This window comes from Dendronephthya gigantea, unplaced genomic scaffold (genome assembly GCF_004324835.1).
Source record: "Dendronephthya gigantea isolate DGI-Jeju-01 unplaced genomic scaffold, DenGig_1.0 000012F, whole genome shotgun sequence".
Taxonomy (NCBI): Eukaryota; Metazoa; Cnidaria; class Anthozoa; order Malacalcyonacea; family Nephtheidae; genus Dendronephthya; species Dendronephthya gigantea.
The window spans coordinates 486,018-503,011 of NW_021163022.1; the positions used below are offsets into that span (position 1 = coordinate 486,018).

Sequence of the window (16,994 nt, forward strand, 5' to 3'; positions counted from 1 at the left end):
CCCCCAATTCGTCCGTGCAAGTAAACAGTAAACGGCATCAAATCAAGCTCTGCACGGTGAGATTTGTTCCTTCATCATAATTATTTCTATTTTATTTAGTCAAATAACAATACCTTGAATTATAACATTATATACGACTATGAAATGTTTCATAATATTATTATTTTACTAATATTAGTTTACATCCGGTAAGATCGCCAAAATGTTGAAGCATATTTTTTAAACCTAAAGACTAAAGACAAAGGCGGGTAATTTTTGCAAATATACGATCGAGTATGCAACGCGACCGGCACATGGAGTGTCATGTTCCTAGTTTATTTCATGGTTTAGCAAAATATTTTACTATACACCGAGTCTCTGGCGACTGGGCCCCTCTTCCTCCTACGAGATTGGCTACTAATATTACAACATCGCGTAAATGCCATAAACACGTCAGAATAGCGATAGATTATGCTTAGTCATCAGTTCTGAAATACGTAAGAGTATATATCATCTGTATACATACTGCTTACTATGTCAAATTTTATAAAGTGCTTGAATCTTCTCAGTGTATTGGCAATAACTTCGTCTGGTTTAAGAAATTAAATTTATTTTAGAAGTCATGCTTTGTTATGGCCAGTCTATATTCAGACGGTAAACTACAGCGGGTAAATATACAGAGTCTATTCACTCCTTTTGGTCAAGAAACTGTTGTATGGAAACTTTTGTCAATGAGACGGTTCACGTTGTATGTCCAACAAAACTCAAAACAGAGAAAAAGTACAAGGAACAAAAATCAAAAGAAATAACAGTTGCTATCTGTGCTATGCTCAATAGCAATGGCGGAAAGGTCAGACTGTCTTACGAATCCAAGAGTGACTCATGTGAAAGTTTAAAATCATCGATGAGTCGAATGCTGGAACAATTAATTATATCAATAGTTGGACCTCGCATGGCTACTTCTAAAATATGTATGAAAGATGACGAAGAAGGCCTGGTCATTCTCGTTAAAAAAGCCGATTATTTAATAACGACCAGTTATAACCTTTATTTACCCAGTCAAACACAAGTTGTCCAGTTAGATCCCCGAGAACCAATAAAAAATGTCGTAAAGGATATTATCGACAGAAGAGTCGTTCCCGAACCTGTGGAACTTGGCTCACATCAGAAGATTTTTCGTCGAGGTCAAGATTCCCATCTCAGGGAAAGCAAAATGTGTCAGTTTAAGCAACTTAAAGCAGATCAATCCAAACGCACGACGTTAGCAGATCGTATGACGGGTAAAAGCAATAAATTCAGCTGTTATGTTTCGGCATATGCCAACTACAGGGGAGGACACATCTACTATGGTATCACAACATGTGATATATTTATTGAGGGAGAGGTTATTTCAAATGACGAGGACAAGCGAGATATTATAAAAAAAGTTGAAAAAACCATCAATAAGATGATTTGGCCTGAGCATATTGGTCAACCAAAACGAGGAGAACACTGGGATATATTCTTCGAATCAGTGTTAGATGAGAACTCTACAACAATCCCTTCCACCTTTGTGATCGTCATTTACATTGCTCCCTGTTTTGGTGGTGTGTTTACGGAAGAACCAGATTGTTATGAAATGGTGGATGGGAAAATAAGGAAAATGACGTTTATTGCATGGATGGAAAGGATACATTATGACGAGGTGGTATTGCGTTCACGGCCCGTTACTTCTCACATTAAACGCATCACATGGAGTTCAACTAGACTTCAGAGGATTTGCACTCATGCAGACCACGATTTAACACAAAAGCTTAATAACGGACAATCTATTCAGGAAACCTGTAAGTCTCTTGAATCAAAATACCCTCGGGAACTTAGGGAAGTAAGATTATTGGTTTTGTCGAAGGAACTGATGTTTTCGTACCGAACGAATGATTTCAGAAACGTAGACAGGTTACTTGAGCAATACGAAGCTCTTCAAATTGACACTTCAGATTTTGCAATTTTTGACGCGATACTTACTTACATAAAGGTTGCTTTACGCCGTGCCAAAGGAGAAATTCAAATGGAAGAAATAATCTCTGACGCTTTATCTAAAGCAGAGATGATCGAACCAAGTCTTATTACTGCTGCGATATATCTACTTGTTGCTTCAATAGCAAGTTCCTCTAGTGAAATACCAGGTTACATTGCAACAATTCTTTCAACAACAGCTTTAGAACATTTACAATACGTCCATGATTCTCCCATAGTTCGAGCAGACTTGGAACAAAAGGCTCACATTACCTTAGCACAACATCACCTGGGTTATAATGCATATGGGATGCAAACTAGGGAGACATTCGATAGCAAGGACTTAGACAAAGCAAAATCCAGTCTTGCGAAAGTCGATAAATTAATCTTCGAGGGAAAATCGGTATATAATTATCGCAATATACATTTAAATCTGGCGAAGGCATATCTTCGAAATCGACAATCCGAAATCCATCCTGATGAATCGTTGCTGAAAGAAGCTTTTCAATATTCAAAACAAGCTGAAAACCTTGCGACAAAAGGTAATTTCCAAGAAATGCTTCAGAGTGCTAGAACTTGCACGGCGTTATGCATTGAGAACTTGATACGCCTTGCACTCAATCCAAAGGCAAAGAAACGAACCAAAACCAACCCACTTCAAAATATTGAAAGTCCAGAATGGACCTCAAAACGTTTGTAGCTGGCTATCTTGATCTTTAAATTATTTCGTCGGTTTGGCTGCAGGAGAACTGTTTTTGTTGTTCATAGATCCATCATTGTTGCTCTTACGGAATCATGCAAGATTATTTTGTAAAGACATTGTATCAGGTTGTTATGTTTATATCCTAAAATACCACATCATTGCAAGCAGATAGCTCACCACATTCTACAGTCGGAGAAATCGTAATACTGTACGAAATTACACGCCCGGCAGCCAGACAACAGGTTAGCTAAGTGGCCAGATAATTATTTGCGCCATAAATCCTGTAGTGATTTTAAACCTGTTAACATTGCATGTTCTTACATCAGAATTACTCTTCAGTACTCTTAGATTAAACTGAAGGTATTTAACTTTGCAAGAATTTCTTTAGAAAACCCCGAGGATGTATAAAAGTTTCCTTCCAAATATTAAATTTTTGATTATTTATTTAAGACAGTTGAGTTTCCTGTGCTAAATGAAAGACATTTATAAGCGCATGTTAATTTTTATAATAAATGTTATAACAGTTTCTGTCCGTTCTATACTGTATAGGAATGAACTTTGAAGACACAAATCTACGACCACAATGACATCCGTAAGCATTCGTGTTGACGAGACTGGCCATTTCATGGATTTTTGTAAATTGGAAACCAACAAAAAGTACAAGAAACAAAAACGTAAAGAAATAATATCTGCTATTTGTGCTCTGCTCAATACTAATGGTGGAAAAGTTTTGTTGCATAACGAATGCAAGTGTGGATCAGGCAAACATTCTTCCCTTGTGGTGCGAATACTGGAACAATCTATGATATCGATCATTGGAGTGATTTAGACTGTCTCGAATATAATATTCTGGAGGGAAGCCAATATTTAGTAATTTCCGTCGAGAAAGTGACTATTTAATAACCACTAATTACAATCTTTATCTTCCAACTGACAGTCAAGTTGCACAAATATCTCCCCTGGAATCACTATCATCAATAAATTTCAAATTTGTGGTGTTCGTGAGAGCAAAATGTGTCAATTTAACTTTAAATGCAGATCAATCTAAACGCACAACGTTATAGCAGATCGTATGACTGGTAAAAGCAACAAATTCAGCTGTTATGTTCGGCATATACCAACTACAAGGGAGGACATATCTACTTTGGTATCACAGGGGAGAAACTTGTTGAAGGAGAAGTTGTTGTGAATGAAGAAGATAAACAAGAAATTATAAAGAAAGTTGAAAAAACCATCAACAAGATGATTTGGTCTGAGTATATTGGTCAACCAAAACGAGGAGAACACTGGGATATATTCTTCGAATCAGTGTTAGATGAGAACTCCACAATAATCCCTTCCACCTTTGTGATCGTTATTTACATTGCTCCCTGTTTGGGTGGTGTGTTTACGGAGGAACCAGAATGTTATGAAATGGTGGGGTGAAGAGTTGAAAAGATGTCTTTTATTCGGTGGAAAAAACGAATTTGGGAGCGAGTTTGGACACATTTTTTTGCCAAAATTTACCATTCAGTTTCCAGCATCACATGGAGCTCAGTGAAGGCTCGCAAAGACTTTACTGAGACTCATAAGGTGCTAATGCCTTTAATTAAAGCGTGTCCAGTCAGGTCCAAAAAAACCCTAAACTGTTTTGAAAACACCTTGAATGCCCCAGCACTTTGCAAAAAGTTGCAAAAATGCAGGTCGTCCCAAAAAACCCAAAACCATTGAATTCACTCATAACAGTGCAATAGTTATTAGTAAGCCTAATTCTGATATGTCGTAATTCATCGGTGATAAATTTTTTTTTTCCAGGGCCACAAAGCATTTTATGCTTTGTCCACCACAGCCGATGAATGGCGATATACGAGAACCAGGCCTTAGAGTTTGAATGTCTAAGCACCCTGTTGGGACCCACAGCCACAAGTGTATTAATGTTTTATACACAAGCATATAAACGTATATACAGTATACATACATAAGCATTTTTATGCATGATGACAGAAAACCAGGTTTTGTTTGTGCCCAAAATTCTCACATATGATTTTTATTACCAATATTTACACTTCACAAATATGGAAAGCAATGCACCGTAACCCTCGATATGTCCCTCTTTTCTAGCAAATTTTGTTGTTGATAAATTCAAAATATCAACACTATGATTTTAATTTTGATTGTTGATTTTAATTTTTTAATCTATTTGCTTACGGATTGTCTTAACAGCGCATGCGCTGTATACGGAAATAAACAAGCAATATGGCCTCAGCCATCAATTCATTTTGCACCGCCATCTTAGATGTTTACTTTCGTATACTACGCATGCGCTCTTTAAACAATCCGTAAACTAAACTAAACTAAACTATACCAAGGTGCAATGACTTACAAACCATTTTCTCGCCGGTGTAATGACTGACGTTTAGTCAAAGGAAATAGAGGTCAGTCGCCCTAATCATTAAAGATACAGAATAAACCCTAAATGCTACATGCGTGCACCCCAACCTCATTCCCAGGGTCTTTTCTAAAAGGCCGCAAATAACTAGTATAAATGACAAAATCCCTGGTCAACTACAGCAATAAAACAAGCCTACTAAGAACTTAGATTAGACGGAATCGTTCTCTTCCTGCATGAGTGCCACTTTTTCAAACAAGAGTTTCGTATTACGCACTAGTTCTTCTGGAAACAATGCTTTGTTGTCTCTACTCTATTCAATCATTTCTGGAAACTTGTTTTTTTTTGCAAGACATTCAGCTTCTTTGGCGCAGTTAAAAGCAATCGTCAAAAGGCGAGTTCTTTCTTCTGGATTGACTTGTGAATGTCGATAATGATAAATCGATTGGACCAAATTAAATTGAATTTCATGATATTTGCTGAGTGGGTTGCCTTCAAGAACGGTTTCATGCACACTCATGATAATGCTCTTTGTTTTATCTAAACTTGAACGGTCAACATTCTCTTTAATGCGCTGTCCATTAATACTACACCCAAGATGAGATGCCGCCAGAATGAAACATGCCTTCTTCCTTAGATTACTCACCAATTCAGGAGAATCTGACACATGCTGTAAATGTTTCAAAGCTCTTGCAGAAAGAACATCTGGTGAATAGTCTAAATTCGCCGGGTCATTTAGAACTGTTCCAGCGGCAAAAACGTATACAGTGGCAGTTACTACGCCTGGTTCAATATGTTCAGTTTTTGACAAAGCATCAGCTAATAATTCTCTGACCCCACCGGTCTTATCTCCACAAGCACGTTTTAGTGCTGCTTCTAAATACAATCCGATCACCTCGAATATGAACGAATCTTCATTTATTTTAGATACAATTTCTTTGTATTTTTGCAGTAGTTTTCCAGCTTTATACAAACATCCTCCACGGATACACGCAGTAATTTCTCGGATAAATTGAAATTCTTATACTGTATAACCCGGATGTTTCCTGAGATCCCAAATGTCCGTTGTTAACTTCATTTAAGCTAAGGCCGAAAGATAATGTATTATATTACGTAATGCGTTCTTAGCATGCTCAATAATTTGCCTCGTGTTTTTTAGGCTTTGCTTGGTCATGCTATTTTGTGATTTGTGCAACATTTTCTATTATTAAATGACTGTATCAAACACTTTCTCTTTGTGCACCGTTGGCGTATCTACCGCAGTGGCGCCGGCAAGGGGGGGGGGGTGATTTCTAGAATCGGCTTTCAGATATGTCCAAATTCAATGAAGAGGATGGAGGGTTACCAATCTTGAAATTTACTAAAGCTAGAGAGTAAAAATTCACTTCATTCTGGACCTTTCCCAGAATTTTCCCCCTCAATCACTAATCTACAGGGTGTATAAAAAAACTGCACTGAAATACCATAATTTGTATGCACAAGATTGAAGATCGTACGTTAGAACTTCAATAGCTTTGCAACTAATTACGCTTCTGGGATTTGAAAATACGTTTACTTTTAGCACACCAATTAAGTTCATCAAAATTAGCCTTTCTCACGATGACGAAAATCCGCCATTATTAGGGTACTTTCAATTTCTTAAATGCGTTTAAACAATAATAGCAATGTAAGAAGTATTTTTAAGAGTTAATAGACCATTTGAACAAAAAATAAAGACAGCCGTCCTCACAAGGTCTTGCGCTCACAATTTAAAAAAAAGTACCCCAAAAATGGCGCACATTCGTCATCGCAAGAAAGGCTAATTAGTTCCATTACGAATGGCCGAGCTAATGAACAGATTTAAACAACGATTTTAGACGGAGGTTGAAAGCGCTGTTACACTATGCAACTTTCCTTGCGAGTTGCGATCTGCTAACGCTTTTTTACCATTTGGAAAGCTCCTTACAAATTTTATATGCAGGGGCCAGTTGTTCAAAGCTATAGGTTAAATATTAATCCAGTGTTTTAGTTTATCAGAACCACTGTTCGTTTTAGAACTTTAGAAAATATTACTTTCATCGGTCCAAAAACTATTTATGAAAAAAGATAATCAACTTTGTAAACAAGCGATTAAAAAAATTAATGTAAAGATTTGCTTTAACCCAGGGTTAAGCTAACCGGCTTTTGAACAACCGGCCCCAGAAGCGTAATTAGTTGCACAACTACTCAAATTCTAATGTATGATTTCGTGCATTCAAATTATGGTATTTGCAGTTTTTATATACCCTGTAGACACCCTGAACACTTGTGGGTCCGAACAGAGAGCTTAGGCATTCAAACTCTAGCTATTGCATTATTATGGGTGATTTCAACAGTATGGGGTTTTTTGGGACACCCTGCACAAAACTTCGTATCTTTTATTCGCCAAACGTTTGATAGAAGGAAGTCCCGAGAGAGATGAAATAAATCCACGTGACAGCTTTTAGCTGGCTTTAAAACTCGTTTGAACAAAGTAACCTTTGACACTTGAAAATTAATTTAAGTCATAATTCATTTTTGCTGCGTAAGCAAATAAAACAATACTTCAGCCCTGTTTACACTACACTCAATTTATTGGCACGCCGTACCCATTTCATCCGTGTTCGGCCCTTGTATTGGTGACCTGCATGAACACTATACTAAAAACTGTCTAAAATTGAGAAGATATGCAAACACGGAAATTTAGCTAATTCGCTTATGGAAGTCAAACCGGAAATTTAATTAATTCCTCTCGCTCTGTTTCCTCGTGATTTTAGGGGAATCCCTCACTCAAAACGATTTTATCACAAGATCGCCGAGTGTCTACTGGATGCAGTAAAAGTCCACTAAGCTACCCGATGTAGGGACAAAGACAAGGCTAAATGACGGCTTAGAGCATCACGTATTATATCTCTAAACAGAAAGAAACTGGGTAATTCAACAATATTTTATGTGGTACGGCGAAATAGGACAGAGCGAGTTGCTGATAACCATTATGGTAATTCATGACGTGTGTGAAGGTAAGGAATAAGGTATAATTCGGTACTTCGCCTACCTATCCACTTCCATTTTCAGTCCCAAAACCGTGCTCGCGACTACCAGTATTACTGATCACATTTTGGCCGATTGTTACGTCTGAGCATGCATGCCACTGAATAACCTCCCTACTGGCCTATTGCTTTCTTACATTATTGCTTAACATCACAACTAGTTTTATGTAGAACGTTTGTAATTTAGCGCGAAATTGCCGCACACTTAAAGATAGTGGAGTTAAAACACAAACTTTGTTAGCGGTTTGCCGTTTGCCGTAAACGTCAAACTATATAAAGGTCTCTAATATTTTGCTGTTCACGTGAGCCCGGTTACCCGAGATTCAACAAAGCGTGAGACAACTTTGGGGTATTGAAATGAGTATACAACATGCTCCTGGCAGTCGTGTAATCACACAGTTGCAAGGAAAATTGCACAGTGTAACAGCACTTTGACAAGAACATGTAGCATGTGCTTGTTTCGTGTCACGAAGACATATTTCGATACCTCAAAGTCATCTAGCGCTTCGTTGAATCTCGGGTAACCGGGCTCATGTAAACAGCAAAATACTTACGTAATGACATAATACTAAGTTAATCTCGGTTCTTCTTTCGTTTCATACTTCAGGGAATTAAACATTGGCCATGCAGAGGAATTAGTGTTGCTTGGTCAAATTGTCATAAGGGGAACCGTTCTATACGAACGAATTAGTACGGACGATGAACGTTGAAGAGAATGGCCATGTCCTAGACCTAGATTTATGTAAATTGGAAAAGAGCAAAAAGTATAAGGAACAAAAACTTAAAGAAATAATATCTGCTATTTGTGCTATGCTCAATACTTATGGTGGGAAAGTTGTGTTGTATAACGAACTCAAGTGTGCATTAGCTGAACACTCCCCCCTTGTGGTACGAATACTGGAACAATCTATGATATCGATTATTGGAGTGAATCAGACTGTTTCGAATATTAGCTTTCAAAAGAAAAACTCGTGTTTAGTAATTTCCGTCAAAAAAGTAGATTATTTAATAACCACAAATTATCATCTTTATTTGCCAAGTGAAACACAAGTTGCACAAGTATCTCCCCTGGAGTCACTAAAATATGTCAAAGATATTATCAACAATAAAGGCGTTTCGGAACGACTTGAACATGAGAAACAGTTTAAAAAATCTCAGAATTGCGATTTCCAACAAAATAAATCGCGTGCTTTTAAGTATCTAAAAGCAGATCAATCCAAGTGCACGACGTTAGCAGATCGTATGACGGGTAAAAGCAATAAATTCAGCTGTTATGTTTCAGCATTTGCCAACTACAGGGGAGGTCACATCTACTATGGTATCAGAGATGACGGAATTGTTGAGGGAGAGGTTGTTCCAAATGAAGAGGACAAACACGATATTACAATGAAAGTTCAGAAAACCATCAACAAGATGATTTGGCCAGAAAAGATTGGTCAACCAAAACGAGGTGAACACTGGGAAATATTTTTTGAACCGGTCATTGATAAAGCCACAAGTGATGCTATCCCCTCCACTTTTGTTATAGTTATTTACATCGCTCACTGTCCGGGTGGCGTGTTCACAAAGGAACCAGAATGTTATGAAATGGTGGAGGGAAGAGTTGAAATGATGTCGTTTATTGCTTGGGAAAAAAGAGTCAGAGAACCAGTTTGGTTATTTTGTGTAAAGGAAGTGTCTCCAGTTTCCAGCATCACGTGGAGCTCAGTGAAGGCTCGCAAAGCATTTACTGAGACTCATAAGGTACTAATGCCTTTAATTAACAACGGACATTGGAAAACTATTTTAGGAAAGAGTGCAAGTCTTCAGGAAACGTCCGGGTTATGCAGTATAAGAATTTCAATTTTATCAAAAGAAATTACTGCGTGTATCCGTAGAGGACGTTTGTATAAAGCTGGAAAACTACTGCAAAAATACAAAGAAATTTTATCTAAAAGAAATGAAGATTCGTTCATATTCGAGGTGATCGGATTGTATTTAGAAGCAGCACTAAAACGTGCCCGTGGAGATAAAACTGGTGGGGTCAGAGAAATATTAGCTGATGCTTTGTCAAAGGCTGAACTTATTGAACCAGGCGTAGTAACAGCCACTGTATACGTTTTTGCCGCTGGAACAGTTCTAAATGACCCGAAGAATTTAGACTATTCACCAGATATTCTTTCTGCAAGAGCTTTGGAACATTTACAGCATGTGTCGGATTCTCCTGAATTAGTGAGTAATCTAAGGAAGAAGGCATGTTTCATTCTGGCAGCATCTCATCTTGGGTGTAGTATTAATGGACAGCGCAATAAAAAGAAAGTTGACCGTTCAGGTTTAGATAAAACAAAGAGCATTATCATGAGTGTGCATGAAACCATTCTTGAAGGAAACCCACTCAGCAAATATCATGAAATTCAATTTAATTTGGTCCAGTCGATTTATCATTATCGACATTCACAAGTCAATCCAGAAGAAAGAACTCGCCTTTTGACGATTGCTTTTAACCACGCTAAAGAAGCCGAATGTCTTGCAAAAGAAAACAAGTTTCCAGAGATGGTTGAATGGAGTAGGGCCAACAAAGCATTGTTTACAGAAGAACTACTAGTGCGTACGAAACTTTCGTACAAACATACAGCTTTGAAGTAAAGAATGATTAAACTCGTTTGGACCAGATTACATGCAGTGGCATGGTTTTAAACAAAAATGAACAATACTTCACCCCTATTTACACAAAACTCAATTTACTGGTACGGCTCGGCAAAAATGGGTACCCGTACCCATTTTAACCGTGCTCGGTCTTTGTAATGACCACCAGGGGCCGGTTGTATCAAGCCCGTTTAGCTTAAACGGTGGTTAAGTTCAAAATAGAAAGCGAGTCTGCCCTTTTATTCAACAAGCGAACAAAATGTTTTTGACGTTAATACAAAGCTATTAGAGACCTTTAGTTTGACGTTTACGGCAAACGCCAAACCGCTAGCAAAGTTTGTGTTTTAACTCCACTATCTTTAAGTGTGCGGCAATTTCGCTAAATTACAAACGTTCTGCAAAAAATTTATGATGTTCAGCTGTAATGTAAGAAAGCAATAGGCTATTTCTGATGTATTTAGAAAAGCAGCAAATTCAGCTTTGCCGTACATGTTTCACGTTCGCCGTATAAAATTTAATGCTTGAACGGCTGAGGGTGTATGCAGTCGTTCAAGCATTAAATTTTATACGGCGAACGTGAAACACATACAGCAAAGCTTAATTTGCTGGTTTTCTAAATACATCAGAAATAACCTATTGCTTTCTTACATTACTGCTGAACATCACAAGTTTTATGTAGAACGTTTGTAATTTAGCAAAATTGCCCCAAACTTAAAGAGAGTGGAGTTAAAACACAAACTTTGCTAGCGGTTTGGCGTTTGCCGTAAACGTCAAACTAAAGATCTCTACTGTTTACATGCAACTACATATTCAGTGCATAATATTCAAGTTAACTCATTCAAGAGAGATGTAAGAGTGTTATTTAATTTTGACTTACCCACCGTTTAAGCTAAACGGGCTTGATACAACCGGTCCCAGAACACTAAATTGGACAAATCAGATTGGTCGAAGCTCGTGTTTGGATCTGGCCACCCATGCAAACACGGAAATTTAATGCACTTTTGGAAATCAAACTTTGAAGTACTTGGTTGTTGTTATCTTATGAAACAATTATTTAATGGTTTCCGTGTTTGCATGGCCTGATTCAAACACCTGGGAATGTTGCTAAGTTAAGAAAAGCTTGCAAAATCACTCGTCTTCAGCTCGTGTTTCGCGCGCTTTTCTCAACTCTCGCAACATTCCCGCGCCATCCAAACACGGAAACCATTAAGTAATTGTTGATCACTTTATCTCTGCTTCATCTTTTTTAATTACAAATGAATATGGTTATATATGAATATTGATTACTATAAATTCACTAATCGATTTTACAGGCTGCAGGTAAAATTGGCACAGTTTGAAACAAAAGAATATAGCTAGTTAGAGTACATTAACAAATAGATATGGATGATTTACGAGTTTGTTTTGGTCTGATTTTTGTTGTTTCTACATCACATACACAAACACAAAAATCCGAAAAATCTCTTCCGGATTGTGTATGGTTTTGCCCAAATGAAAACATTGAGGGAGAGATTCTTTTAAATGAAGAAGATAAACAAGAAATTACAAAGAAAGTTGGAAAACCATCAACAAGATGTTTTGGTCTGAGCATATTGGTCAACCAAAACGAGGTGAACATTGGGAAATATTATTTTTTTGAACCAGTGATAGATGAAGCCACTAGTAAGGCTATCGACTCGATTTTCGTTATCTTTATTTACATCACTTCATGTCCGGGTGGTGTGTTCACAAAGGAACCAGAATGTTATGAAATGGTGGAGGGAAGAATAGAAATGATGTCGTTTATTGCTTGGGAAAAAAAAATCATAAAACAAGTTAGGTTACGTTGCTTGAAAGTCCCCATTCAGTTTCCAGCATCACATGGAGCTCAGTTGAGGCTCGCAAAGCATTTACTGAGATTCGTAAGGTACTATTGCCATTAATTAACAACGGGCATTGGAAAGTCCGGATTATACAATATAAAATTTCAATTTTATCAGAGGAAATTACTGCGCGTATCCGTAGAGGACGTCTGTCTAAAGCAGAAAACCTGCTGGAAAAGTGCAAAGAAAGTTTATCTAAAAGAAATGAAGATTCGTTCATACTCAAAGTGATCGGATTGTATTTAGTGCAACACTAAAACGTTCTCGTGGAGATAAGACTGGTGGGATCAGAGAATTATTAGCTTTGTCAAAAACTGAACATATTGAACCAGGCGTAGTGACAACCACTGTATCCAATAAACTGGCGAATTTAGACTATTCACCAGATGTTCTTTCAACAAGGGCTCTGGAACATTTACAGCATGTGTCAGCTGATTCAAAAGTCGTGGATGATAGATATAGAGAGATGGTTGAATGGAGTAGGGCCAACAGAGCATTGTTCACAGAAGAACTATAATGCCTACGAATCTCTTGTTTGCGTTAATTATAGAAGAAAGATTTTTTCTGATCTCAACTTTTAGCGTTACTGTCTGATTGCGCTATGGTAAACCAACAGGCTGCAGGTAAAACGGTATTGTTTCAAAAACATGCAAACATAAAATAAATATAGTATTAACAAATGAATGTGGATTTTAGCATGTTTGTCTGCCTCTAATCATTAAAAATACGAGATCATATTTAAGAGTGTATTAAAAAGGTGTAGCTAACTTTAACAATGAACATTTTTATCATGCATTTTTGAATATCAGAAGAATGTATGAGGTTGCTCGTTTGTATCCAGTGGCGAATCCAGTGAATATTCATATATCCAGTTCTGCCCTACGGATTTCGTTTGTAAGTGCAATGAATATTCACTACCCCCCCCCTCCCCATTTTGCGTTCTATTTTCCGGGTCCGAGAAAATAATAACCCATTTATTTACACACTTCCGCCCGTAATACAAAAGTATACAAAATTTTCCAACTTTATTGCTATATTCTTTACATTTTGCAACAAAATTTGGCAATACTAATACACTAATAGGCCTGGTCCATATGTAAAATGTGCAAAAGAACGTATAGTTAAAATGCAGAATTGTTCATACAATCGGCTCCTAATATTTAACTTGGTGTAAATATTCCGACCATTGGTAGAGCGAGAAAAATATCGTATAGGGAAATCCCCTAAAACACAGTTGAAGAATGTAACAATGGGACAAGGAAAGTGTTTGTTGGATGTTGTAATGCGCTCAAAATGAAACGCTAATGCTGTTAAAACGGTGAGACCTTTACCTTGTAAGGTACTACTCTAAATAACCAACCGGTCAAGCAGAAAATTAGCTTGACACGGCGGAAATAAAACCCGCTGGCTACGGATATTATAATACAAATATGTCTGTCGGAGTAGGTAATCCTTAAATTGTCTGTAGGCTGGCCAATATTATTTCGATATTTTGATTTATTGCGATATTTTCACACACGATTATTAATATCGTATAGAAGGTAGAAACATGAGCGACTACATATCAAAATTATCGTCTTACTTAGTACCCTCGTCGGCGCAAATCAAAATGCGAATCCAAAGTTGTCCGCGATTATGCAATGGACACTGCATGCATGCATGAGCTATATAATACTTTCGTAATTTTTCGTCCGTTCATGATCAAATGATTGAACCTCGGCACGAAAAATAATCATTATATCTCAAGAACCATGCATAATGTATATACAACAAAAATATTCAATACCATTATTACTATAGTCTATATACTCTGCATTTCATTTATAAAGAATGGCATTTATAACTTTTTTGATAGCTCAAACCGTTCCGAAGTTATCGCAGTTTTGTTGCGAGAATCCCCGCGGTCTGGCTCGATATTTGATTATGAATGTAGGGTCAGGAATATAGAGCTATATACTTAGCTAATCGTGGCTACTTGTCAGGTTTTCACTCAGCCCACATGCAGTTAAATAGCCAACTTCGGAAAAAGCGCATTGTCATGCATGGTTTGCAGGACAAGATCATGGTCAGGTTTACAACAAGTCAAAAGATTTTCTATTGCTATTGGATTCAGCGCCATATTCTTAATAATCCTCGCATCCAAAATATAAGCACAGTGTATGTGATCCACTTTAAGTATATAGAAATTAATAAAAGTATATACATTTTAGGCCTTTGTAGGAATTTAAAATTATTCTAATCGTACAATCAAGTTTTCACAATCGAGTTTTTGAGAGTATATACTGATTACATCAATATCATCTGTTGCCCCCAAGAGTGCTATGCAATGACTCAGACGGGCCAGAAAAAATACAGTATATCGATAAAACGTCGTTGTTATCATACGCTAACTCGCCAAGTGTTTAATAGAAAAAGTCACTTGACATGACATGGCAATGGCTAAAGGCAATAGCTAAACAAAAAATAACAATATTAAAGTTAAAGGTGATTTTAATTTCTTTCTTCGCATGTTTTCTGTTCATAACAAACTAAGCAAAATTCCAAGCGCCGCCTCACCGTTTTAAATTCATATAAAATTTTAATTCATATAAAATCACAAAAAGGCAAATTAAAGCTTCTATTTAAATCCCAACTGCAGACGAAATGCGCAGAACGAGATATTGATTGTATAAATATTGATTGCTATAAGTTTACTATTAAATCTTACAGGCTATATACAGGTAAAATAGCAGTTTGAAGCAAAAATTAGCTGTATTTTAATTTCCACTTAACAACCTATAACAACCTTAACAACCTGTATATCTGAATGGCTATTCGTTTGCCCCAGTAAGTCTTATGCTGTCATGTACAGTTCTTGTACACACGCAAACCCTGCACACTGGGATTTATTAAACTCCCTATAGAAATTCCAGTGCTTCCTGTTTTTTATATCTTGTGTTTTAGGGGAATTCCAGTTCAAAACTGAATACTTATTCAGCTACTATAAGTATAATGGCGTTGGCATCATAATGGCATTAAAATTCATAACATAGACTCTGCATGTGCATCATTTATACAGTATTTTGTATCAAAATTTTCCATTGAGATAACACTACACTTATAGCTCAGCGATAAGATACAACAAGTTACTTAGATCCAAAAATTCAGTACCTATGGTATAAATTCGTCAGAATCCACCACACTTTAGCAATTCCACTAATCATGCGGTCATATATAACTTTAGATTCTAAGTGGAAGCTTTGATCGAAAAACATTAATCAATAATAACTAGCTAATGCATGATATAAAAAATATGCTTTTAGCTGTTTATTTTATTACATTACACAGGAGGTATCGCTAAAGCCTAACGTCACCAAATTTTTGGGAAAAACAAGTTTCCCATGACATGCACATGCATGTTCGGTGCTAAAGTAAACTATGTTTCTTAGGGGGGGGGGGGACAAATTTCCTGTGACATCGGACTTATAACGCCAGAGCAGGCGTCTTGTTTCAAGTTACGTAATCTCGGTTCTCCTTTCGTTCAGGGAATTAAACATCGCCCATGCAGTTGAATTAGTATCGTTTAATCACCTTGTCAGGAGAGGAATCATTCTATACGATCAAACTACGATGAACACTCGTGTTGACGAGATTAGTCTTGAAATATATTTGTGTAAATTGAAAACGAGCAAAAAGTACAAGGAACAAAAACTTAAAGAAATAATATCTGCTATTTGTGCTCTGCTCAATACTAATGGTGGAAACGTTGTGTTGCATAACGAATGCAACTGTGGAATAGCTGAACATTTTTCCTTTGTGTGCATACTGGAATCTATGATTATCGATTTTGGAGTGCGTCAGACGGTTTCGAATATCAGTTTTGAAGTGAGGGAACAATGTTTAGATATTTCGGTCAAAAAAGTAGATTATTTAATAACAACTAATTATCATCTTTACCTCCCAAGTGAAACACAAGTCGTACAGTTTCTCACTGGAATCACTAAAATATGTCACTCATTATCAACAAGACGTTTCGGAAAGACTTGAACATGTAAGAATTTTTTTTAAATTTCGGAAGATTAATATGCGTGAAAGTAAAATTCGTAATTTCGAATCTAAAAGCAGATCAATCCAAACGCACGACGTTAGCAGATCGTATAACTGGTAACAGCAATAAATTCAGCCACTATGTTTCAGCATTTGCCAACTACAGGGGAGGACACATCTACTATGGTATCACAGATGATGGAATTGTTGAGGGAGAGGTTGTTGCAAATGAAGAGGACAAACACGATATTACAAGAAAAGTGGAGAAACCATCAACAAGATGATTTGGCCAGAAAAGATTGGTCAACCAAAACGAGGAGAACATTGGGAAATATTTTTTGAACCAGTCATTGATGAAGCCACAAGTGATGCTATCCCCTCGACCTTCG

The 16,994-nt window shown here is 37.0% G+C and overlaps 1 protein-coding gene across 5 annotated transcripts; it reads left to right on the forward strand.

The window, feature by feature from the left end:
- The first annotated feature begins 1 nt into the window (after position 1).
- On the forward strand, positions 2 to 10,871 carry LOC114518928. Of its 5 annotated transcripts, none has more exons than XR_003686535.1 (4): positions 2 to 56; positions 597 to 2,516; positions 2,743 to 2,919; positions 3,227 to 4,674. XR_003686535.1 is itself a non-coding variant. In XM_028538963.1 (4 exons), the coding sequence occupies exons 2-4, from the start codon at positions 695 to 697 to the stop codon at positions 3,262 to 3,264; spliced, it is 1,920 nt and encodes a 639-aa protein (XP_028394764.1). In that variant the 5' UTR covers positions 2 to 56; positions 597 to 694; the 3' UTR covers positions 3,265 to 4,674. The 5 variants fall into 5 exon arrangements, 3 of the variants coding, with proteins under 3 accessions (XP_028394764.1, XP_028394765.1, XP_028394763.1); XM_028538963.1 differs by having other exon boundaries at positions 2,743 to 2,802; XM_028538964.1 differs by lacking the exons at positions 597 to 2,516; positions 2,743 to 2,919; positions 3,227 to 4,674 and adding exons at positions 7,820 to 8,062; positions 8,700 to 9,542; positions 9,621 to 10,871 and having other exon boundaries at positions 3 to 56.
- The last annotated feature ends 6,123 nt before the right edge of the window (positions 10,872 to 16,994 follow it).